The sequence below is a fragment of the Hyaena hyaena genome, unplaced genomic scaffold (assembly GCF_003009895.1).
Source record: "Hyaena hyaena isolate Hyena2069 unplaced genomic scaffold, ASM300989v1 scaffold_6, whole genome shotgun sequence".
NCBI classification, from domain to species: Eukaryota; Metazoa; Chordata; class Mammalia; order Carnivora; family Hyaenidae; genus Hyaena; species Hyaena hyaena.
The window spans coordinates 8730839-8757139 of record NW_024080638.1 but is presented as its reverse complement, the minus strand read 5'-3'; the positions used below and the strand labels follow the sequence as shown (position 1 = coordinate 8757139).

Genomic DNA, 26301 nt, shown 5'->3' with positions numbered 1-26301 from the left:
CCTTAGACACAGCCAAGCACATGGCATTCACTTCATGAGCATTTAGGGACCCCAGCTACTCCAAAGGGGTAGTGTTTCCATTGAACCTCTTGGTCTTTTCCTTCCATCTCTGCATTAACAGCCCAAAAGCCATCTCTTTAGGATTAAGGGAAAGGAAGCTATTCTGTTGTCTTCAATTAAGGTTACTCTGGATAGAAAAGGAAAGAAAGAAAAAGAGAGAGAAAGGGAAGGGATGATAAAGGAAAGGAGGGAGGGGGAGAGAGAGAAAGAGAAAGGATAAAAAGAGAGAGAGGGAGGAAGGAAAGAAGGTTGGAAGGAAAGAAGGAAGGAAGAACAGAAGAGAGGGAGGGAAGAAGGAAGGAAGACAGAGAGAGAGGGAGAGAATGAGGGAGAGGGAGAGAGGGATGTAGGAAGGAAGAGAGAGGAAGAGAAAGCTACTATCCCTGTTAGGGTTGAAGGAAATTAGTGTGTTCAAGGCCTCTCCTCCCTGCCCCACCCCACATTTATATTCTTATAAACTCAGAGTATAATCTGATTAATCTCAGAACAAGAATCCTGCTTCAACTGGAGGCTGTGAATTTGCTGTAAGCAGTAAAAGACATAAAGCAGACAGAATATGTAAAACACAAGGTTAGTAAAGCATCTTTCCATACCAGCATAAGACTCAACAATGATACTGCAGTAATTCTCAAGGGTTTGGGAAGCAGAAAGGTGGAATTTGCTTATAGTCACAGCTACAAGTAACAGAGCATATTCTGCTGTGATGCTATTTTTATTTTTTCATGGAGCAAACCAAGTTTATTCAAATATTTAACCATCCAACAAATATTTATTACCTGACGGCTATGGGACAGGCAGTGCTGGTATAAAGAACAAGAAGACACAACCCCTCTGCTCAAGAAATGATGCACGTTGCAATGAAAGAGAACCCAAACCCAAATTATAAGAATATAGCTGGTCTGCTTGAGAGGGAAGTGTGGGAAGCCATGGGAGCAGAAACAACTACCCATTCCAGATGCGAGAAAAAAGGAGGAAGGGTATCAGAGAAGGCTCTTTGGAAGATGTGATACTTGGCCAAGTCCTCAAAAAGGAAAAGGAGAAGGAAGTGCAGAAGGGGCTAATGACATTTCCAGCAGGAGGACCAGCACGTGAGAAGCTCAAAGGCATGAGCAACTTCACCTTAGTGAACCACAAGCTGTCCAGTCCTGCTCTGTGATGGGGGGAGACCTGCAAGGTATGGCGTTGGAGACACCACCAGAGACTGTCTGCAAAGGGCAGTGAATATCGTGCTGAGGGGCTCGGGCTTCATTCTTGACAGTGATAAAGAGTCACAGAAAAGTTTGAAGGCAGTCAAGGCTTTTGACTGTAATTATCTTGTCTTTTCAAGATGAGATCAAAGCAATTACATCTACCGTTTGGGGTCCTCAGGCTTGAATTTGATTTGCCCCCGCTGTGGGAAAATCACTGTCTCCCATTAGTGAACACCAAAAGTGGATTCCTGATCAGCTAGCACTTGATAATTACTGTCTTCAAGATGGTGGAAGATTTAGAGTTGGCACATCTAAAGGTTTAAAGTTGGCACAGCCAGAAATTCCTCCAGGCCAGCTGGTCAACCCACCATGAGCGTAGAAATGGTATTTCGAAATTCTGATTTCCCAGGCCCACTGACATTGTTCAGAGGGTAGATGCCAGTGCACAGCTGTAAGAAGAAGACAACAGCCTTTTCATAAAGAAATGCCAAGAAATCCAGCGTGCAACTCCACAACGGAAACAGCCGGCTTCTGGGGCAGTCAGCCCACCAGTGTGTTGTTGGCTACTGAAATGTCGGGTTTGCATTTATGTGAAGCCTCTTGGCCCCCATCTCAACTGTTGTTTGCTATATTTTTATTCATATCTCTTCCTCCAATTTCATAATTGTTATCTCTCTCCCTTTAATTTCTCTATCAAGTTCATTCAGTGAAAGCTACAGCTTTTACTTATCTTACTGACATTGATGTAATGAGAGGATGGGGGCACACGGATAGCACCCATTACAGAAGCAGCCACAACACTGCTGCCTAAAAATAAACTGATACTCTTTCGTGATTTGCTTAGCAAAAACGAAAAAAAAAAAAAGTGGAAGAACAGCCAAACATTTTTGTGGAAGTATTATCTGTGTGATTATTACTATTTACTGAGCAACATGACATTATGTGAAAATTACTGTCAACTGTATGAAAAGATAAAGCAGGATGCGAGGGGCGTTGTAGAATAGTATCAGTAGCATATAAAAAGCCAATCCAAAGGGAAGAGATGGTTTCCTCAGGAAGAGACGTTCCCCACTGTGGATCCCCTCCTGTGCTCTCTCCATCCCTCTTGACTGCAAGAGCTCTCACAGACAAACCATACTCGCCTCCTGCCTGCCTCAGTTAGGGAACTCTCCTCACCTCTCCTGCAACCTGGTTCCTAACATTGTCTTCATGGAAAAAAAAAAAGTTTTATGTCAGGATTAGAGAGACCATTTAAAAAGCAGTTACCGGAAAAGGAAAGAGAGTGATTTAGTTCACATAAAGGGGAAATTGTCAATGTCAGCTAAGTTTCTGACAAGCAGTTTTGACAGAAGGAGGAGAAAAAAGAGGGAAGTAAGATAAGAGGGGGCATTTATGGGCTCTAGGATTAATTTCCTTAACCTTAAAGTGTTGCTTAGATTGTTTTTTTTTATGCATGAGGACTGCTGGAATATTTGAAAAGCACACACACTTCTGATTTTAGTTGTGCTTCAATCCCAAGGCCAAGGAGACAAGTGTTTTATCTGTGGAGCACTGCTCCTGGCCTCCCAAGGGCCAGTGGGTTTAAGGATGGGCGACTCTCCCTTTCTTTCCCCAAAACTAGATATATCACTTTGAGTTTTAGGTCCTCTCAGTCTCATCAAGATCACATTTTGATCTTTGGTTAAGGACTGCTACGGGGCTCTGGGTGAGCTTCAGGGCATGAATTTGGGTTAAATGAGGAGCCCAGAGAATGTAGTTCAATATCAGGTATGGCGAACATTTTCTGTAAGGACCAGATAGTAAATATTTTAGACTTTTCAGGCCATAAGGTTTCTGTCACAGCTATTCAAGAGGGCCTTTGTAGCACAAAAGCAGCCATCAACAATATGTGAATGAACAAGCATGGCTGTGTTCCAATAAAACTTTATGACACCAAAATTTGAATTTCATTTGTATTTCCATATGTCACGAAATATTCTTTTTGGATTTTTCCCCCAACCATTAAAAAATATAAAAACTATTGTTAGCAGCTTGTTACCAAAATAGGTAGCAGGCAAGATTTGACCCTCAGATCATGGTTTGCAGACCCCTGTTCTAGATCAAACAAGATTCGAAGGAGGATAAGCTTTGTCAATATGAAACTTAGGAAGAACTTTCCCCAGAACTTGGAAAAGTCTGAATTAAATAGATTCTTGAAAAGAAACATTTTTCCCTCAGAAAGGATAGCTTCAATTCAATTTCAAGCTAGGATTTTTAGGTTAGAAGTGTGCTTTAACGGACATATAGAGCTCATCTGAAACTCGCAGCCAATGTGAGGCATACATACAGAAACAATTTGTTCTTTTAAATGAGTTCAAGGCAGTCCTTGCTCTGTTGTTTACAAGATCCATTTCCAGAGAAAACCCTTTCTTCCTAGGTCATGCAAAGACCATTTAAGCTCAGCCCTGGGCAGATTATCACCTTGAGGGCATACTCAGACAGGTGCATTGTTACCATACTTTTTGTGTTCCAGGGATGAATGAAGACGGCACCTTTGATTTTAATTGAGTTTAATAAGCTCTGTTCCTCCCTGGCCTCAGTCTTTCTATCTAGTAAGGGACGGTTTTGCAAAGTCTACTTGCCTTCCTTAGGATGGCTTTACTTGTACTGTGCTTAATTTATCTCTGATCTTTCTGAAGTAAATTATGTAAACTGATTTGAGCTGCAGAAACAGACAAAAATTCCAATGTAGAGACTGTAAAACAGACCTTCCAGAGGAGATGGAGGAAGCATGAAAAGGAAGGGAATCTAAGAGGAGCCAATTTTCTCAAACTACAGAAGGCTGAGCAGCCCAGACCAAGAATCCTGAGAATAGCAGAGGGCTGTTCCTTATGATCTCATCCTTAGGATGAGAGACACTTTCCAAAATGGAAACCGAAGCCTAGAGCACTACTAACGTGGATGTGTAGAGCTTTCTATATTCACAGGACACTGGTCAGTAGGAAAATGCCATTTCTACAAGACACACCCAAGTATGCTACAAGGCAAAATAAGTATTACACTGATTTTTCTGTTGATGTATTGATGGTAACAGCACCACTCAGGGATGCAGAAACGCAGCACTCGGCCCTGCCCTGGCCCCCACCATAGGACTTTCAGCATTGGCAATGGCTTTGCCATTTCTGGGTTCCCAGAAGGAAAGGGTTTTGAGGAATGGTGTAACTGACCCATCTCTGTCATTATTCAGACCATGCCCCTGAACTGGAAAACCTTACCGTGACCGAGGTTGGCTGGAATGGCCTCAGACTCAACTGGACCGCAGCTGACCAGGCCTATGAGCACTTTGTCATTCAGGTGCAGGAGGCCAGCAACATGGAGGCAGCTCAGAACCTCACCGTGCCCGGCAGCCTGCGGGCTGTGGATGTCCCGGGCCTCAAGGCTGCCACCCCTTATAAAGTCACCATCTACGGGGTGATCGGGGGCTATAGAACACCAGTGCTCTCTGCTGAGGCCTCCACAGGTACCTCTTATCCTTCTGTCTCTAGCTTCTGTTTTTCCTAACAGGAAACTACCCATAGGTAATCAGACATAATGGATAATCAGACACAACTTGCTTAAAAAAAGTTAAGTTTATTTATTTTGAAAGAGAGTGTGAGTGGGGGAGGGGCAGAGAAAGAGAGAGAGAGAGAGAGAGAGGGAGAGGGAAAATCCCAAGCAGGCTCTGCAGTGTCAGTGCAGATGACCTGAGCTGAAATCAAGAGTTGGACACTTAACTGACTGAACCACCCAGGCGCCCCAGACACAACTTGCTTTTGAATGGACTTGTTCTGCCCCAAGCTATGGTGCTATGGTGTCTACCACACCCCATGTGAACAACACCCTTTGGAGCTGTACACAGCCCTGCCCAGGAACCATAGACACAGCCCCAAAGGTGAAGATCTTTATTTTCACAAACAGGCTCCCTCCTGGTAAGGGATGTTAAGGCATTATATTTAAAAGGAAAGAAAAATCACAAAATTAATCTCCTTGTCCACTGAAGATTGGGGCAGTTCTTCAGTAAAATAAGATGACAGATATTTTTCTATACTTCATGCTCTTTGTTCTAGTCTTCAAATTTAGGGAGCTGCATGATGCATGTTTATTAAAGACAATCATCTATTTTTAAGTAATATAAATCCTGTTCTTGTGTTCAAGATTCCCTGGATCTTGCTGTGTGATTTGATCATTAAACTAGTTCTTTGTCCTTCTCCAGGGGAAACTCCCCATTTGGGAGAGATCATGGTGTCCGAGGTGGGCTGGGACGCCCTCAAACTCAGCTGGACTGCTCCAGAAGGAGCCTATGAACAGTTTTTCGTTCAGGTGCAGGAGACGGACACAGTAGAGGCAGCCCAGAACTTCACAGTCCCAGGAGGACTGAGGTCCGTGGACCTGCCCGGGCTCAAAGCAACCACTCATTACAGCATCACCATCCGTGGGGTCACGCAGGACTTCAGCACGACTCCTCTCTCTGTTGAAGTCTTGACAGGTATTCAAGACTGGTTCATTAATTTGCTTCCTCCTCTTTCTCTGCCCAGGAGGGATCAAAGCTCTTCCTGCCGTAAGCTGGGCTCAGCTCCTGCCACACTGGGGAACACCGGCGAATAATCCCTGCTCCCACCTGAATGTCATATCCCTTATTTGGCCAAGTCCTAGTCTAACATATTAGCCAATTCCATGGAAAATTCCACCTCCTCTTCCCTTACAAAAGTGAGAGGTGACTTTTCTTTCAAAGCAAGTTTTCAGTCATAATAGCTAAGAAGTTGGAAAGCAGTTTGCAAGTGGAAAGAAAATATTCGTCTGAGCTCATTTTAAGAACGCACTAAAAGATTCCCCCAAAGCCCCATTTATATGTTAAGAATGGAAGTTATGAACAATTCTTAGAACTATCTTTCATTCCCGGAGGCTGAACAGAAAACCCCTGGCTTTAATGCCAACAGAGTGTGCTCAACACCTGCTGTAAATCGTGCATCTGTAATCAACACTAAACAGATGACCCATCCCAGCCTCAGCCAAAATGTCATCTCACCTGAATCCCAGCATGCAATTAATTACCTTTTTTAGTAACTGTGCAACTCTGTGTCCTTATGCAGAGGAGGTTCCAGATCTGGGAAACCTCACAGTGACCGAGGTTCGCTGGGATGGCCTCAGCCTGGACTGGACGGCCCCCGAGGGGACCTATGAGCAGTTTGTCGTTGCCGTCCGGGAGGCTGGCCAGGCTGAGGAAGCTCACAGTCTCACGGTTCCTGGCAGCCTGCGCTCCGTGGAGGTCCCAGGCCTCCGGGCCAGTACCCCTTACACGGTCACCCTGCGTGGCAAGGTCAGGGGCCGCAGCACTCGACCCATTGTTGTGGAGGCCATCACAGGTATAGGACCCGCCCCCCATACCAGGGACATGATTGAGCCCACCTTTCTTTGGAAGAGAGAGAACATTCCCCCACGTGTCGGAGTGTGGTCTTTGTTCCGACAGGCAGCGTAAAGGGAGGCTCTAACTCAGGAAGGGCTGGGTTGGAATTCCACCTTGCTAGATGCTCTTGGGTCTAGCATTTTACATTTCTGAGCCTTCTTTTCTCACCTTCAAAGCAGATAATAGCCTACCTCAGAACATTGTCCTGAGCAGTAGAGGAAATAATGACTAAAAATGCTTAGCAAAGCTCTCACCCTGTAGTAAATATTGAACAGCAAATAGCTAAATATTTCAGATAGCCTTATATCTAATAAATATAGCCTAAACAGTAGGACCATGGTGGCACAAGAATAAGGTCAGAACTTTCCAGAGAAATCTTATCATTAGAGGCCTCAGAGGCCCTAACGTTGTCCAGCTTGTAGTCAACATCTCTATGGAATAACCTTTGAAATGATCTTCTGCCGAAACTGTTCCAGTCTCTCTTTCTCTCTCCTTAACAGACACTCAGGGCAGGCATATTTCCAAGAAAGAACATCCACATTTGACTTCAATGTTTTTCATTCAGTTTAAGGAGGAAAAACAATTTATCTCAATTTGTCCCCTGGAAATATGCTCCTCCATCTGTTATTGGAAACTCTGCTGTTCATGAATTTTTAGACACTGCTTTATAAAGGGGGCAAATGGGCCAAATTTTTGGTAATTGGGTTCTTATGCTGGGCCCTCAGTCCATGCCCTTCTCTATCTATCCTGTGTTTTGACACTACCACCCAAATAACCTAGTTCAAATAAATTTTTCTCCTTGCTCACATATACCAAGTAAAGTTGGTCCTTGTGAGAAACTATACACAATTCCAAAAATGAGAAGGGCAATGTTGCAATCCAGCTCTCCTGGCCGGGTTAGTGTTGTCTGGTGCTGCCTGGAATGTCTTCAGACCCAGTGAGCCAATGGGGCTTGTGAGGCACCTGTGATCTAATTATAGATGCTAACGGTCTCTATCTGTAACAACATAATTCCTTCTGCACATGAAACATTACCAGAAGCCCCACTATGTGACAGATAAATGAACAGCTCTTCTTGGCGAGCTAAGAGGGCAGAGAGGACTGCCTTTGCCAGTACCCCCACAGGGAGCACCGAGGCTACATGGTCATTTGAATACAGCCCCTCTAAAAAGCTGAGTTCCCCTCCCCTGCTCATGCTGTCTCTCTCTCTCTCTCCTAGAAAGAAAGAAAACATTAAAAAAGAAAAAAAAAAGCTGAGTTTGCTGAAACTCACGAGCACCGAGAACAAGTGTCTCAGGTGCATCTTTTTTGGCTGGAATCCTTACAGATATTTTCTTTTTCTAACTTCAAATCCATGGCCATGTCAGCCTTTACAAAGAGTCTGACAGGTTGCATTTAAGCCTGAGAGATGTTCCACTAAGCAGTGGGTTTTCCCGTATTCAGAATCGAGACTTTCTAAAATCAGCAATAAGAAAAACATTGAATCTCCTTGCTACATGGTAGAAAGATCAGTAGTGGGCCCTGCTCTGCACCATTGACTGAGCAAAACATAAGCACTTTTAATTAAAAGCGGGCACTCATTTTGCATAAATGGCTTTGCTTCATGATGCAGCAATTCTTTGTTCAGGCACAAAGTACTAGCAGAAGGTGGGAGGAAAAGAACCAAGCCAAGAACCAAGCCAAGAATCAACGCAGATCCCTAAAAGCCAAGTAGAGTCCAGAGACAAAACATCAGACACGTCAGTCTGCGACAACATACTCTTTATAAAGCCTGTCTGATAGCAGGTGGCCTGGCAATAAGAAAGACAGTGTCTCCAACGTGAAGTCTTTTTTTTTTTTAATGTTTTTATTTATTTCTAGGGGGGAGAGAGAGAGAGAGAGAGAGAGAGAGCATGAGCAGGGGAGAGTCAGAGAGAGAGGGAGACACAGACTCTGAAATAGGCTCCAGGCTCTGAGCTAGAAGTCAGCACAGAGCCCGACATGGGGCTTGAACCCATGAACCACGAGATCATGACCTAAGCAAAAGTCAGACGCTTAACCGACTAAGCCACCCAGGCGCCCTTCCAACTTGAAGTCTTGAAATGAGGCAGATAATTCTCTCTAGTATGGCTGAGAAGTTCCAAGGGGAAACATCTAAACAATGATGTATTTCTTGGACAGCCACTTACTACGCACTCATGACGGGTCAGGTATGATACTCAGGGGTTTATAAATGGTATCTAACCATCACACCGTCCAATGATATTGTACTGTCAGCTCCCGCTATGGTGAGGAGAGTGAGACTCAGAGATGAGCTGGGTGGTAGGCCCAAGATGACCTGGCTAATAAAGATCATTGTTGGAATTCCAACCTAGACCCAGATGCCTCCAAAGCCCTCGCTTTTAACATCCCTTACCTCCCTTACCGTGACCCACAGTCCTTCTTTTCCAACTGTCCTTTCGTTTCTGGCCATGCATATGCAGACTCCCTGGTGGGATGGGCAGTGACCTGGACAGCATTGTCATCTTAAGGATGAACAACGTAGATCTTCCCTTTTCTGACCATTTTCAACTACTGACAAAGGGCTGTGGCCGGAATGCCACAGTTCAAGTTGGAAATAAATGCCCAGAGACCAAGAATGACCATGCTGGCATGCAAAAATTCTCTTGCCTCTTTCTCTCTTCCCTAGAGCTGGGCTGTGGGATGTTGGGTTTCCTCCTTTTTTTGGTTTGCAGAACTGACAAATAACGTCTCTGTCCTTCTTCAGAGGAGCTCCCCCAGGTGGGGGACATAGCTGTGACCGAGGTTGGCTGGAATGGCCTCAGACTCAACTGGACCACAACTGACCAGGCCTATGAGCACTTTGTCATTCAGGTGCAGGAGGCGAACTGGGTGGAGACAGCTCAGAACCTCACCGTGCCGGGCAGCCTGCGGGCTGTGGACGTCCCAGGCCTCAAGGCTGCCACCCCTTATAGAGTCACCATCTATGGGGTGATTGGGGGCTATAGAACACCAGTGCTCTCTGCTGAGGCCTCCACAGGTACCTTCCTCCCCACTGTTGATGTCCCTCCCCAAGCCACCCTGCTTTCTCTGCAAGAAACTTTATAGATACTCAGCTTCTCTCCATGTCCAAGTCCTTCCCTTCTGCTCCTTGGTGGCTGGCCATGCATGCCCAGAGACCTGCCTGTAAGCTGTGCCTTGGTCTAGATGCCTCTGCCATCTAGAAGATGAATGATAAAGAGGTTGCCTTTTCTGACCTCCAGCCTCTAGCCTCCCCCAGACTTCCTACCACTACCTCTCTTTTGAATGATGACCTTCCATTTCAGGAGATAGCCTGATGGTTTTAATTCTCTTTTCCAGTGCTGAGCTATAACTAAAAGCCGTCCCTTGCCATGTGTGAGTTCTGGTAGAGCACAGATTATTTACTTTACAAAGCCTTTTTGCTAGTTGGAAAAGGCGCTTTAGTATCCCAAATCCCTCAAGGGTATGGGTACTGCGGTTCTTGCATTTAAAAGAAATGTTTTAATTTAAGTGTTTCTTTAAAATGCACACAGTATAATAAGAGAACTGAATTACCCTCCTCCAAGCAATTCTCTCAGATACTGAGTCATTGTTAGAACACCAAATTAGCAAATAGCTAGACCAAAAAAAAAAAAAAAATCACACAATTATGACTGGAGACAGTACCAAAGAAAAAGCCATTCATTCAGAGAAGTACACACAGCAGCATTTGAAGCAAGGAATGTCCCAGGCAATGAATGTCAAAGATCCAATGCCTTTTTTGCTCTTTTAATCAAGAGCTGCTCCCTGGAGTGCTGGCTTTTGCATATGACTCACTCCCAGCACTGAGCCAGGACTGTGTGCTGCACCTTACTCACCTTCCACTCCGGTGAGGAGGCAGTCAGTGTTTCCCCAGGGGCCTGCCTCAGTGAGCAGCCTCCCCCAGCACTGTTCTCCACGGCATATCTTCCTGTATGCCTCCATTGGTTTGAAGCGCAGTAGAGGCTGTCTTGCTTGGTTTTGCAAACGCTGCCCCATTTTTAGATAATTATTGCAACCAAACCTTCGTGCCTAAATGACCTCATTGATTCCAGCCAAAGCATAGATATGCATTTTAGCCTCCATCGTTTCAATAACCCTTGCTGAAATCAACAGAATACAGACAGCCACTGTATGAGCGGTGACCTTGAAAGGCCTAGAAATTGCAACTGGCAATGTTATCAGACTTCCATAGATCATCCCTTCCCAGAAGGCAAGAGCAATCACTTGCCACTTCTGATCTTTCCCACAGACCTTGTGGTTGGGTGCCCTTCATATTTTTTTGTGTTTTTTTTTTTTTCTTTTTAATGATAGCAACATTCCTGTTTCTGATGAAATGGTTTGAGGGGAGGAAGGGCTGTGATCCCATCCGATCTGTGTCTCACCAAATCTGATGGGATGGGAAGGCCTTCCCCTTCCCTACTAGAGAGGAACTGCTTGCTTCTCACATCTTGCTTCCTCTTTCTGCATATTTTAGTCCAGTTGCACAGAAAAGCACTGGTAGGACCATCTCCAAGACAAAATGTTATTTCTTGGCCAAACGGGTTGCCTGACTGCCTTGCCTCAGCTCAGCTCTCTTGGTTGGCAATATGAGTAGTAGCTTTCTTGGCCCACGTAGAGGCAGTTAAGAGAGGACGAGCTATTCTAACAAAATATGAAAGCAGCTGGCCCTTGTCAGAAGTATGATGAAAATACCAAGAATCACACTGACACATTGCCAGTTCCCTTTAAGTCACAAAATCAGAAGCCTCAGGGTACCACCTTGGGGAGGTGATGGCATCAGAATTATTTAGCCTTTATTTAAAGAGATGGGAGCTCCCTCAAAGCAAAGGACGCCTGCAGGAGGGAGCCGAGTCTGCCAGCACTCATATCTCTTGACCGATGGCCAACGTCCCTGCGGTGGGTCTCCCGGGAGCATCTGAGCTTAGGTACTGAGGTTGTTGCTGACATCATTCAGATGTCTTCTCACACGTGGGATCTTAGCCAGCCTGATCATATATGGCTGCTCCAGAGCAGGGAAATCCCACTGGCCAGACCTTCCTCTTTTCTTCTCTTAACAAATCCCCATTTTCTCTCCCGCTGGCACTGCCTGGTAACACTGCTTCATTTCCCCTTAACCCTGAACTAGCAGGTCTTTCTACCCAGCCACGGTTCTCTTAACAGCCTCAATCTTAAAACGCAAGCCAAATAATCAACCCAAATTCATTTATGTTTTTCCTCTCTCCTACCCCTCCTTTTTCAGCCACAGAACCTGAAATTGGAAACCTAACTGTTTCTGACATAACTGCTGAGAGCTTCAATCTCTCCTGGACAGCCACCGATGGGGCCTTCGAGACCTTTACCATTGAAATTGTTGATTCCAATAGGTTTTTTGAGACTATGGAATATAATATCTCTGGTGCTGAACGAACTGCCCACATCTCAGGGCTACACCCTAATAATCATTTTATTGTCTACCTCTCGGGACTCGCTCCCAGCCTCTGGACCAAAACCATCAGTGCCACAGCCACCACAGGTACATCTGCTTTCTCCCATGTCTGACACCCTCTCTCCAGAGTCTTCTTTGCAGGGTGAAGCTGCTCCTTCACTCCTTCTTTGCAGGGTGAAGCCACAGTGCATTAACTGTTCCACAGTGCTAGGCTGGAGCAATACTTAACGTAACTCTCTTCCAACAGCAGCCCAAATGGTGGATTTCCATTAAGCCCTTTGCCTGATCTATTACTGACCAGGATGTTTGCAGCATAAAATGTAGTTTGGTCCAGATGGCCATATGGAATCTGGAGAAAAGAATTCTGCCCTTCCATACCTAAAATGCAAGAGTTGTCCTTGATTTGGAAAGATGTCTGCCTCAAAAAAGCCTAAAATTATATTTTGTATTATCCTAATATCTTTGGCCTCCAAATACCCAAATGTTCCAATGATTTAATGAAATTGCGTTGGTGCTGTTATTTTTTTTTTCAACTTGGAAAGTGATTTGAAAAAAAAAGGAGATTACTAACCAGATGGGTGCACAAGGAGATGGTGCCATCCAGACCATCCCAAGACCAATGCAGCCTGTAGGAGAAAAGACCTGAACAGGCTGTCTTGCCACCAGAAGAGTGAGTGGTTGATGGCAAAAATAGAAGTAGTCATGTTTATACAAGGACTCGGTCCATCGGAGTGTAAGCCCCTCTCACTTAAATGTAGCATCTGTTGTATACATCCTATGTGAAGCCCTCTCTGGCATGCCGCAAAAGAGAATTCTCTATTTGAACTTGAAAGGAAAAGCCTAGCCTTCTTAGCATTCTTAGCACATTTTGGACAATGAATCCAAGAAAAAGGCTGACATTGTAGCATCAAAATCATCTAACACTTAAGTCACCCATGGCTGAGGGAGGCTCTGTCCTCATTCTACGTGAGACTACAGCTTGTCAGCAGGGTGGTCTAGCTGTCGTCTTCGCCATATTCAAGTACACAAAAACCTAATGGAGAAAATTATTCAGCTCTGTATGTTTGTTTCTCATGGCTCAAACCGGGCTTCAGCAAAGGCAAGTTCCTTTACCAAAGGGTGAAGTCTAAAACTTTATGGATTTAGTCTTACATGTTTTGGTTTTTTACTCTATTGTAACAGTGTTTTAAATTGACACACTTTCTTTTTTCTTTTTTTTAATTTTTCTTAATGCTTTATTTCTGAGAGAGAGAGACAGTGTGAGCAGGGGAGGGTCAGAGAGAGAAGGAGACACAGAATCCACAACAGGCTCCAGGCTCTGAGCTGGCTGTCAGCACAGAGCCCTACGTGGGGCTCGAACCCATGAACTGTGAGATCATGACCTGAGCTGAAGTCGGAAGCTTAACCGACTGAGCCACCCAGGCTCCCCGAAATTGACACACTTTCATATTTTTGTCTGCTTGCTTTAGTGGCCGAACCTCTCCTGAGCCACCTCACGGTCTCAAATGTGACCTGGGCCAGTGTGGCCCTCTCATGGAAAGCCCAAGAGGCTGCCTTTGATAGCTTTCTTATCGAAGTTAGGAATTCTGACCACAGCCAGGAGACGGAGGTGCTTTCTACACCTGCAGCATCTCGCAGCTCTATCATCACCAACCTCAAAGCGTCTTCTAATTACACTGCCCACCTTCATGGGCTGATTGGCGGGCACTGTGCTCGGTCTCTGATGGTCCAGGCAACCACAGGTATTTCCCATCATGGCTTCTTCACTCTCCATTGAACTTCGTCTGGGGAGCATTGCCCCCAAAAATCACTTGCTACCCATTTTTCATCCTCCTGGTTCCTCCAGATCTTTCTCAAATTTGACAGGGCCACCCAAGTCAGAGCTTTAAAACTTAAAAAAAAAAAATCATCCCAAAGCCAACCTCTTTCTCCTAAATGTGCACTCACATCGGGAGGTACTCTTTTTGTTTGTATAGACTTAACCTGACTTGCTTTGGTTGAATTTCTACATCATCCTTCTCATCTGATCTTGAATAATCATTTCCAGTTCCACCCATTATCCATCTGCCTGTGGTCTAATCAGAGTTTGCCTATGACATCTTCAAAGAGGTGTATGCATGCCAGTTTGGGTTCCCTGGTCAGAATGATCTACATACTCTTTCTCTCCCCCAAGACTCTAAAACATGGTCCCAGTAGCATGCAAAGACCCTAACACACACTTGCAAAGCCAGAGGACCCAGTGGTCGCTTCTTGTTCTTGACACATTTATTTGCTTGCATTCCCTACAAACGGTCTGTTTTCTTTTGACATTTACCCCACCAAGCATGTTTTGTCATCTACTGACACCTGTCACAGAATGTCAGTCTTCTTTCATCTGTCATCTTGTCCAAATCTTGGTGCATGTGGTGAACATTCAGAACATTACATTTTTGAAAATATCTGTGTTTCTTGAAAGCAGGTGGCATGTCCGAGAATTTTTTCAAAGCGTTGTAAGTGGTGAGAGGAAGAAATCCCAGCTTGCATGGAACACTGGTCATTACCTTATCTCTCACTCTCTCTTCAAGGTTTTCCTTGCACCTCACTCCTGAGCTTGGTTGCACCCTTTGGGAGGCAGCTGGCATTCAAGCTGGCCGTGAGAAGCTAGGTCTTACTCTGCATGGTGAATGTGTTCACACTGCCAGTCTCTGTCTGGTGGCATGAGAAGGATCCTGACACGCATCCTTAATCTGAGAGATTGCTGTCGCAGCAAAACACAGGGAAAGAGCAAACAGAGGCCCATTTGGAGGTTCCACCTTTAGTGTAGGTTGAAGTAATTTATGCCAATGGCTAAAAATTGTAGCATCATTATCTTCTCAAACTAATTGCTAAGTTGGAAATCCTGTGCCATTACTTACAGCTATCTTTTGCTTTGGGACCAGATTCTTTTTGCCCTTAGAGACTTTATGGCATCAAATTATACTGTGCAACTGTCCAGTTAAAGTTTATCCAGATGAGCCCCTTCTTTCCTCCTAATACTGGAGCTACAGCAAAACCACTACCAAGTCCTTGGAAGAAATAGTCTGCTTCTTCCCAACCTTTGATGCTGACCCTGGTACCTCACCCCTGCAGGACTGTTGCCTCTTTATAAAATAAAGTTTGAGTTGAACTTACTTTAAAGTTAGTACTACTTGATAAATGTGCATTGAGGAGGCCAAATTATATACATCTCAGTGGACACCAGCAGTACAGGCCCCCCTACATTACAAAATGAGTTGCCTTGATCACTGATATCTTAGTCCTTAAGGGACAAGAGAATATTAACCTCCAGGGGAACAACTTATCTTTCCAAATTATCCAGTAAGTGAATTTTCTAGTAATATCTAACTTTAAAGTTTCTTTTAACTTTTGCATACACCAAAAAATTTTTAATGAAAGCCATTTCTACCTTTACACTATTTAGGATAAGATGCAGATTTTATTATGGTATATAGAAAACCTTTGGATTTCTAAATACTATGGAGAATTTCTCTTGTATGGACATTAGCCTTTAATTTGTACAATCCAACTAGATCAAAAGAAAACTAAATAAGGAAACTTCAAAGTAGCATTTCCTAAGAGGTGCTCAAGAAGCTTGTGCTCCTTGAGAGGTTCAAAGAATATCCCTTGAAAGGGTATCCATTGATCAATAAGTTCATGAAATTCTGGGCTGCACAAAATTAAGTAGTTTTTTTTTTTCACAGAACCAGCATTTCAGAGGCTATAAAACGCTCTCATGCTTTGTGAATCTCTAGGGTGAGCTAGAATACCCATACGTACTTTACTATAAAGCTACTTTTCTTAGAACATATTACAGAGCTAGTGCCCCACTGCAAACCTTAGAAATGCATCCTAAATATTCTCTGTTGCTCCCGTCTACCATTCTAATGCCTTGTTCACTTGTCTTCATAAGGCCAGCAAGTGGTTGTGTCTATACTTCTAAAGAATGCACATCCATACCTGCAGAGAAAGTATATTCTCTAGCATCAGTCAATGCAAGTGTAGCCACAACCTAATATACTACCTTTCTGCAAATATTTGGAGGGATTGGCACTTTTATGTCCTATGTCTATATTTTGGAAAAATCAACTGCTTCTGCTAATAATGTCTCTCCTTTCTCTTTTGCCCATGTTCCTCTCCCTTCAGAGCCAGAGCCACAGTTGGGCATGCTAATCCTTAGCAATGTTACTCCTGACAGCTTCAACGTGTCCTGGACCACTCGAGCCGGGCCTTTTGCAAAGATTGTTGTCAATGTTAGCGATTCTGAGTCGCTGTATAATCCCCAGCAATTCACGGTCTCAGGAGACACACAGCATGCTCACATCACGGGCTTGGTGGAGAACACTGACTATGACATTAGTGTGGCAGGGACCACCTGGGCTGGGAACCCCACCAGACCCCTCACTGCTTTCGTGACAGGTACTCATTCAAAGGTTCTCACTTGTCCATTTAGGATTTTGAGATGGAAAACAGCGGAGAGGAAAGGTGATAGGCATTCTAAAGGGAAGGTCAACCCCAGGAGAGTCTTCATTCCAGATGTAAATGTATAAGTGAGGAGAGAACAGATCCTATTGCAAAGAGGGATATTTTTCAGCTCTTCATGGGACATGGAGACCATGTCCTCAACAGTTGCATAAAGCTACCAAGGATTTCCCTGTCTTGGATCAGCTTTATAGGGTGATCCATATTTTAGCAATTCTGGCTGAAGAGTGAGTGCTGTTACCAACAGCCTAGAGCAGGAATTTTGGCCATAAATCATACTAGGTAAGGCAGTTTATAAACCACTTGCCCCAGAAATATAATAATTTATCTTTTTCTTTAAAAAAAAACCACTTTGTCTTAAGTCAGTATCCACAAGAAATTACTGGAGGTTTGACCTAGGGTAGCAGATAAATCCAAACTTAATTGAAGCTTACCCATTTTTTGAACTTGACCTCCAACCTCTCTTTGAATTATTGAAGAATTACATAAAAAAGACATGGCTTTCCATTTTCTTTCCTGAGATTATCCAAATCAATGGTAAAGGCTGCATATGGCATCAGTTTACCAAATCTGTAGCGTGACAGACCTCAGAAAATATTTAGAAGTTTCTTGCCTTCCACTAGTGATAATTTTCAGGAGACTGACTTTGCCTGCTGATTCTCACATTAAACCAGGACCTCTCCCAGCATTGAAATTGCCACCAATAAAATATGTTAATAAGTTCAATTAAATATTTAATTGGAAGCAGCCATGATGATCTAGAAGTATGAGGGTTTTGATATCAGGCCTGAGTGTTTCTGAACTTCCCCCACATCTTCTTAGCTGCATAACCTGCTCTGAATTCCAATTGCCTTATATTTGAAGAAGGGCCCCTTACATTTGAAGAAGGGCCATTTCTGTCAGCCTTGTCTCAGGAATTAAATGGATATGATAAAGTTTAACAGCCTGGCATCCAGTAGGCATCTTACAGATGCTGGATTCTTTCTGCTGTTTCCTAGCAGTAGGAGGGAAGTAGCATTCTTAAAAGTAAACAAGTATAGATATAAACTTAGCAGCTATTGTTATGAAATCATGACTTATTATTTTCAGGAAAACACTGGACATGTTTTAATGTGAGATCAAAACGTGGTTATATTTTCTGTCCTGTTGCCTACTGTGAATTCAGACATTCAGACAAGTCTTCAAATGCAAAACATGGTCATTTCTTAGTGAGGCATGAGAGGGAGTCAAGGGGGCTCCCATTCTCTTGTCTTCTGATGCACAGGAGGGGAGGAATGGCCAGCCACACACCCTATCAGGTCATCACTTGTAGCCTCCCACAGGACCTCCCGCAGAATGGGGAGAAGAAAGGCAGTCTGGGAGGGCTGGTCTTGGGAATCCTAGATCTGGTTACAGCATTGTCTCAGCTAATCCTTGAAGTGAAAAGACCCTGAGTTTAAAAGAAGCATATTTTAAAAAAGAAAAAAAAGCTGAACATGAATGACTATAAATAACAAGCCTTTGATTGACTAATTAGCCTGAATGCCCCACTTTTCACAGGAATTCACTGCTTTGATGGTGTGGAGGTGCACAGAGCCTAGCTATCCAAAGAGGCGCCACTTACCTAAATAAACTCAGCAACAGAACTTGAGCCATTGTCCTGCAGACAAAGAAGTCTGTTTGCGCAGTATAAGTGTTTTCATCTTTGCCTTCAATAGAGTTATGATTTTTGGGAGATCCTTACCTGGAAAAAAAAGTCTCAAAACAAACACCAAGTGTGTTAAATCAATACAGGAAGTCCAAGCATAAACAAAATTTAAATCTCTGCTTTGGGGATGAGGATATTCATTCACTTGTTCATTCAGTCACCAACGATTTCTTTGTAAAATATTTTTCTTTGCATCCTGTGGATTAGACTCTGGGCATTAGTGTAAGGTCAGTTATCTCTTTGAAAGTTTCCATTTAGAAGCAATGGAAAAGAAGACTGTAAACTAGGTGTAGCTAAAGCAGCTTGGTCATGGAGTTCCCAGCCCCATGCCCCCTCCGATAAAAAATACATTCGCTATTACTGTGTTTTGTTTTGCTAAAGAGGGAAGCCCTGGACCTTCTCTACCAATCCTATTTATGCCTCTGGACTTTCCAGCCCTGAAGGGGTTGACTAATCAGACATTGGCTTAGGGTGTGGAAAGAGCATTGAACTTGAAATCAGATGGCCTGGGTGGGAACCCAGCATAGCCACCCAGTAGATTTGGAATCCTGCATATAAGTCATTGACCTCTGTTTCCTTAGACGTCATGGGGGAAAAGGGGTAGGTAGCAGTAGCTATTTCACAGTGTCATTGTGAAGATTAAATGGGAGAATAGACATGAAGCCTTGTCAATTGGGACTTAGAACTTAGCACTTAGAAACTTGGCTGATATAACCTCACTCTCTTCGGAAATCCCTGTGTGTAAAAAGGCCCCTTGGTGCCTAAGAAATAAGGGTGCCTGGGACACGGATGTTTGGTGAATGAATGAACAGATGACAACAGAACTTATTAAAGATCTAGACATGTCCTTATCTCCTACTTTATCCAGGAAAACAAACTGCAAAAGAATTAGTGAATCCTAGTATTCCTTACTGGACTGTTACCCTAATTTTTAAATTCTGCCACATGAAAAAATTCTTACCCCCTCCTCCTATTTCAGCATAGAAGAAGTATGTCACTCATGGGCTTCATTAACTTTATTCAAAATGTGAACTAGAAGTGAAATGGAAACATATGAAGTATACCTAAAAGGAAATATATCAATTTGTGGGGGTGGGGGAGCTGATTTCCTTCAAGACCAGAAGACAGTGGGAAATAGAGAAAGAGGTCCAAACCCAACACAAGATATCCAGTTATATAGGGGAAAATGTATGGCCTTTGGAGTGAGAACCAGCTAAAAACCTTGATCTATCACATATTAGCTCTCTGACTTTGGCCAAGCCAATCAACCTCTTTGAAACTCGAGCTTTTTTGCCTGTATAATGGGAATAATATCTATCTCATAGGCCTGTTGAGAGATTTATACAAGATAACATTATCTGGCATCCAGTAAGCTCTTACTAAATATTCGTTTTCTCAGAATTTAACACAGTGTTTGCTTGGGTATCTCTCAGTATCCGTGGATACTTGTGCTATCCCTGCAGGGTCAGTGCTGCTAACCTGAGTTATTTTCACTCCTCCCTTCTTTCAGAGGCCCTGCCCCTTCTGGAAAACCTAACAATTTCCGACATTAATCCCTACGGGTTCACAATTTCCTGGATGGCATCGGAGAATGCCTTTGACAGCTTCCTAGTAACGGTGGTGGATTCTGGGAAGCTGCTGGACCCCCAGGAATTCACACTTTCAGGAACCCAGAGGAAGTTGGAGCTTAGAGGCCTCATAACTGGAATTGGTTATGAGGTTATGGTCTCTGGCTTCACACAAGGGCACCAAACCAAGCCCTTGAGGGCTGAGATTGTTACAGGTATTTGGATTCAAGTGAGCCATTTTCTCCTCTCCTTGGTTCCCTTCCATGTAATCCATCTACCACATCACCATGGTTTTAACATCCTTGTCCATGTTTCTCTGCTGAATCCATAGATGTGGCCTGTTCTTTTGTGTTTCCCCCACCACACTCTCCCTTGTCTGATGTCTCTACCAAACATTCCTCATCTCCCTCTCCAGAAATGAGAAGGTCAAAATGTTTTCCACTTGGCATCTCAAGTCCTTATTTAGACCATGTCTTGTCCATAGTTCTTGTGTGCTTATTCCACATCACCCTCTTTTGTGTACATCCTGACTGGTCCTCACTTATGCTTCAGCCTTCTCAAAAGAAATATACTGATGAGTATATTTCGAAGACTTACTAACAGCATTTGCCATCTCAAAAATGTCAACTGTGATTTGATAAACTTACCAGGTGGGCTAGTTATTGAAAACCCAACTGCAGACCTATTATACTGGTAAACCCTAATGTCATAGATATTTTTCAACACAGACTAAATCCATAATTTTCTCAAGATGAATAATAATTCCTAGAGACATATAGCATTAACAACATTAACAGTCAAAAATCTGTGTTTCCCAAAGTCTTTCTCCATTTTACTAGTTCCATAGAATATTCAAAGCTCCTACTTGGCGAAGAAGTTCCATGTTGAAATAAGTTTGGAACCACTGAGTTAAATATAGTTTAATAGGATCCTTGACAACAAGGCTTTACAGAATATCTCAATGTGCATGTGTTTCTCCAAGAGGGACTTACCCAGGCAGTATTTGACACTGGGTGCCTTTTAAGGAAGAAGAACAAACGAGAATAGTTTGCTCTGAGTACACTTTGGGAAACTCAGCTCTAACTTTACCTTGACATTGAGTTTTGTCTGGTTAAGGCCATCAGAGACAATACCTTGAGTCCAAAGTATGGGGCACAAGAGGTTTCAAGCCTCAATTCTACCCTCTGAACATTTATCTAATGGTTAAAAAAGCACGCAAAAAATTCAAGAGTGGGAGCATTCTTTAGTACCACGGTTCTGAGAAAAAAGTAAAAAGACCATAACATTTATAACATTTTAAAAGACATTTTGCTCAGGATCAAGGGAAATATAATCAGCAGTATCATCATGGGCAACTCTACAGATCGTTAATACTGGTTTATTTGTCTTTTCAAAGAAAAGAAAAAGGTCTCACAGAGGATGGGCACTCAGCCATTGGAAGACAGAGCAAATGTAAACAAGTTATTGGCTTTGAACTTGTTTAATAACACATGGGAGGGGCCAAAGCAGAGTCCAGATGTGGATTTATAGAATTGCTTTTAGACAAAACTCACATATGCAAGCATCCACTTGGCCTGTATTGAATGTGTGAACTCCATCTTTCCCTTCTCCTAGATCTACTTTGCTTGTGTTGAATAATTTTATTTTCGATATCTCAGGACACTTCTATCTCTGAGAGCCAGGGCCACTGAATACTGACACCCCCACTGGAAAAGAAGATTGCATGGGCTGGTAAATGATGTTCTCTCTCCTCCTCCCACCATTTTCTCCTGTCTAGAAGCCGAGCCAGAAGTTGACAACCTTCTGGTTTCAGATGCCACCCCAGACGGTTTCCGTCTGTCCTGGACAGCTGATGAAGGGGTCTTCGACAGTTTTGTTCTCAAAATCAGAGATACCAAAAAGCAGTCTGAGCCAATGGAAATAACCCTACTTGCCCCCGAACGAACCAGGGACATAACTGGCCTCAAAGAGGCCACTGAGTACGAAATTGAACTCTATGGAATAAGCAGTGGAAGGCGGTCCCAACCAGTCAGTGCTATGGCAACAACAGGTACTGTACATAAACAGGAGTTAATGAGAAGAGTCATGACTTGGGGATCTTCTTTCACAGGGCTGGGAAATTACAAGATCTTTGAATACAGCCAAGCTCTTTCAATTATAGACAGTGTGACTATGGACAATTTGGCTAAGCCTTAATTCAAGAAGAGTGTGATGCCATTTATTGAATGGGGTTTTGAGGATTGAATGAAGTAATTCACAGAAAGCCCATAGTGGAGGATCTGGTGCATAGCAAGAGCTCAGTAAATTAAAGCTATTTGGATTTTCATTGTTTTCATTAATACATCATCATCATAATGATTGCATTTTTTTCAATTCCAAAGACCCTTCTTTAAGGCTATTACCCCATCTTTTTTTTATGCAGAGGTATAATTCCTTGTTCTTTGGTCAAATGTTTGACCTTAGAGCATGCAGGGCATAATGGAAAAGTGGTACCTCCACCTATAAAAATGAATATTTAGCAGATGCTCTGTGTGAATAATCAGTACCGTGATCAGGAAGGATCAAAGGAGGGAGCTGGCAAGGTCAACAGGCTGCTCTTCATGAAGCTCACTGATTTGATGTGATACTCATAACAACTCTAAAAGGCACTAGAGGGGGAAATGCAAACCCTTTTCCATGTGATTTGTTTCAAGGAGAAAAAAAGGAAGTCAATTGATAATGGACTGTTTAGAGGGAAAGACCTATAACAGGTAGGGTGAATTCCTTTCTGAAATTGAGGGAGAAGGAGAGACATAGCACTCCCTAGAGACAGGATGCTTCAAAGAGGGATCAGAAGAAAGAATCGCAAAAACACAAGGATGGCTAAAAGGGACCAGAGGATGGGTATAGCCCACCCTCTTCTGTTTGTGCATGAAAAATCTGTGGCCCAGAAAGCTGATGTGATTTGCCTAATGTCACATGGCCAGGTTTGGGGTAGAACCCAAATGCCAACTTATTTTCATTACTACTAAATAAATATAAGCAGGCTGGATGACAGCTAACCAACGAATGTACATACTTGCCCTCTTCGACAGGCATTGAGCACACTAGCCAAACCCTCTCTTTGTCCAGAGGTGGGTATTTTATTATGTCAAGTTTCAGGACCTAGTGAGCTAGGAGACACAACCTACAGAAACCATAATCAGTATTTGTAGGCGTGGAGGAAATGCTGAAATGCAGACAGCAGTTCAGTCAGAGGAAAACTCCTGTTTCTTATTAACTTGGACACTCGACTCCTGGGATGCGGGTCTTTGTCTCCTCCCTTGCTGTGGCTGCCCATAAAACAGCTTGAGATCAGAGACGGGGCCTGATTTTGACCTTGGTTTATAAACATTGCCTTTCAAAGTTTACTTCTGATCACTGATTTTGTTTTGCTGATCTTTTTCTCTAGAGGCCTTACAGTGCTAAAACAAAAAAAAAAAAAAAAGAGAGAGAGAGAGAGAGAAAATGAATAAGCAAGAGCTTTTTTTTTTTTTTTTTAAGAACAAAAGAAAAAAAAAGCAGACCCTGTGCTTTGGAAAGTTCTTTCTTTGGGCTTTGTATTTCATAGCCAACGTGTGTGTGTGCATGTGTGCATGTGTGCATGCGTATGCGTGTGCACATGTGTGCCTGAATCCCCTGCCTCTGTACTTAGAGAAGACAGGAGAGGTGACCCCATTAGAAAGCACACGTCTGATTCCACAATCACCTCATCAGCTTTAGAAAGTTTCCCTTCTGTTTTTCTATCCTTCCTCCTCTTTCCTTCCCTGCACAGTAATAAACCCTTCTCTGAGATGTTCTGTTCCTCTTTATCCTCATAAACGCTGCTTCAGGGTCCCCTCTGGCTCCCTGCGCACAAGCTGCTACAGCACCAAGTGCCCAGCAGCAGGGAGGGCTGTCAGGGGCAGCGTGCTGACTGGTGTGGCCTGGAGCCTCTGGGCAGATTCCCTGGAGTCTAATCCTTGCTCTACCAGCCATGTGATCTCAGGCAAGTCCTTTCTTCTCTGAGTGTCAGTCCCCTCATCTGGCAAGTAGAATTGAACTTAGAATTCAGCCATGAGGTTTAAATAAGACCATGAATGTTGAGTATTCCGTTGCCTTGCCCATTGTAGAAATATTAGCTATTCTTATGTCTGGATGATTTCACGTAAGTGTTATTTTTTAATGGGCCACTTGGCTCAAAATTCAAAAATTAAAAAAAGATACCTAGCAAAGTCTCTATTCAGCTATGTCCCTACTACCCAGTTGCTCTATATGGAGGCAGCCAATATTGCCACTTTCTTGTCTGCACAAATAAACAAAATTGACATAAATCTAAGCTCTCCTTTTTAAATTTTGTTGGGGAAACACTCTTGTGCACACTGGAGTATGTGTGTTTCTGGCTTATTAGCTCTGAGAGACAATCCCATGAGCCTTATTTACTTAACTATTCCCCTACTGGTGGAGACTTAGGTCATAAGTTTTTGTTGAGTCTGGTCATCCGTGCATTTGCAATGGCTCCTCTTCCCCTCTGTGGTTTGAGCCACATCTTCACTGCAGCCATGGCTCTCTTTGGAAAGCCCAGTTACCAGAAGCATCCTTGCCACTGGGGAGTTAAACACCACTGTGCCCAAATAGAGGGTCCCCAGAATAAATAGAAAATAGTTAAAAATCCAACAACAGAGCATGATGGCTTTATCCTTCTCCTCTGGAGTTTCTAGTGCTCAGTGAGGAGCCTGAAATGCTTCCTTAGCCTGTCCCCATCACTGCATCCAGACACACACACACACCCCCAGTACTCCCTTCCTCCCTGGAGGCCATTGAGGGAGAGTCAGTGTCCCTTCTCCCAACTCCCAGAATGTGCCCCCCATTCCTCCCTAACATCCCTTTCCCTGCCAGGCAGCCTGCAAATCCTCCGCTCACCTCTGGCTCAGAGGCACTGGAAACCACACACCAGAGTTGCAACGGCCTTGTGCCTGGGGTCCTGACTCAGCAGGTCTGCAGATACCCTTGCTTAGCAATCTTTCCTTCTATACGAACCAGGCTCTTTACACTTGATGCCTCTGGTTCTGACTCCCATGAAGCATAAAGATAGTGACCACCCATTATAGAGCATGCTCTCCATGCCACATGCAGCCTGGCAATGGACACACTGAATCACCATGGTCCAGCCAGACCGGGAGGGCCATAGTCAGTTCCACTTCACAGAAGGGAAACTGAGATCTCAGGGGGTAAGGTGTTTTTAGCAGGTAAGGCCAGAAGGGATTTCAAACCCAGGATAGTCTAACTTAAAAATCCTTGCTCTTAAACCATACTGGCTACAGTAGCTGTCCCCTTAGCTTAATATAGGACTTCGGACATATGAAGTGTTCAAAAAAAAAGTATGTTGAAGGGAGAATACATTTTCGAAGCTGATTATCAAGGGCCATGCAATTAAAGCAATGGACAATTGCTCCCGATTTGAGGAGACAACTTTTTATGCAAATTGAAGATAAAAGCCCTCTTCAACCTCCTTGTCAGTTTTTAACAATTCCAGATGTTTCTGTAATGGCATTTTTATTGAAAAGCAAGCATCCACTTGGGAAGAGAGACAGAGGCATTGCCTTGCTTGGGTCTTCGCAACTTTTCAATAGTATGATTTAGTTGCTGTGTGAGGCTCTGTCTTCAGCTTCCCATTGACCATCTCCTTTGCTGTTGTCCTGGACACTTCTGGGCACTATTTACAGCAGAAGGAGATATGCTAAAATGACAAATAGTCCTCCACACCTAGAAAGGCCTATTGTCCCAAACTATCACCCCGCTGGAATTCCATCACTACCATGTCATTCCTTCAGGTTATAATACATGGCTGTTTTCCTGCCACTCTAATCAGGCACATCCCTCAGATGGGCACATTGTAGGAGGCTGCTAATTCTTATGGTTTCTAAGACATGGCAGATAATATTGTGTTTTGTAGCTGAGAAAACCTAGGATCTGTAGAAACAAAAGCCATGGCCACAAAGATACATCTAAAATGTGCTAGGTCTTGCACCAGTGAGGTCTGCAGTCAGAATGAAAGGCAGTGTGGACCGAGGCGAGCTGCTGGAGAGCCACAGTGCCTGCGTCTACACACCTCACTGGGGTTTGTCGGTTTGTCTTCAGCCAACCTCATCTAGATCTTTCTTGGAAGTTACTTCAAAGTCCAGGGTAGCCCATGGTAAAAAAAGAGTTACATGGGAAAGAAAGAGAGAACAATCACGTTTACCGAATTCTTACTTCATGCCAGATTCTGTTAGGGGTTTTATGTCTTTTAGCTCTGCTAATCCTAAAAATATTCTTATAGGTGGGCATCATTTTTCCCACTGGAAAGATGGAGCAGCTGGGGCTCACAGAAGTGAAGGGACTTGCCTCCAGGTTGCCCAGGCCCTCTGTGGTATTTGGACAATCAAGATCTT

General features: G+C 43.6%; 1 protein-coding gene across 4 annotated transcripts in view; it reads left to right on the top strand.

Annotated features, from left to right (window-relative positions):
- The window catches only part of TNC (tenascin C), a 95550-nt gene that overhangs the window by 48069 nt on the left and 21180 nt on the right, over positions 1-26301 (top strand). For 2 of the 4 annotated variants that reach the window (XM_039240065.1, XM_039240074.1), the window contains 6 exons: positions 4477-4749; positions 5482-5754; positions 6359-6631; positions 9419-9691; positions 11933-12205; positions 21648-21920. In XM_039240065.1, the coding sequence (XP_039095996.1) occupies positions 4477-4749; positions 5482-5754; positions 6359-6631; positions 9419-9691; positions 11933-12205; positions 21648-21920 (1638 nt within the window). Of the gene's footprint in view, positions 1-4476; positions 4750-5481; positions 5755-6358; positions 6632-9418; positions 9692-11932; positions 12206-19812; positions 20086-21647; positions 21921-26301 lie in introns of all 4 variants that reach the window. The other 2 variants (XM_039240084.1, XM_039240080.1) reach the window with 2 other exon arrangements.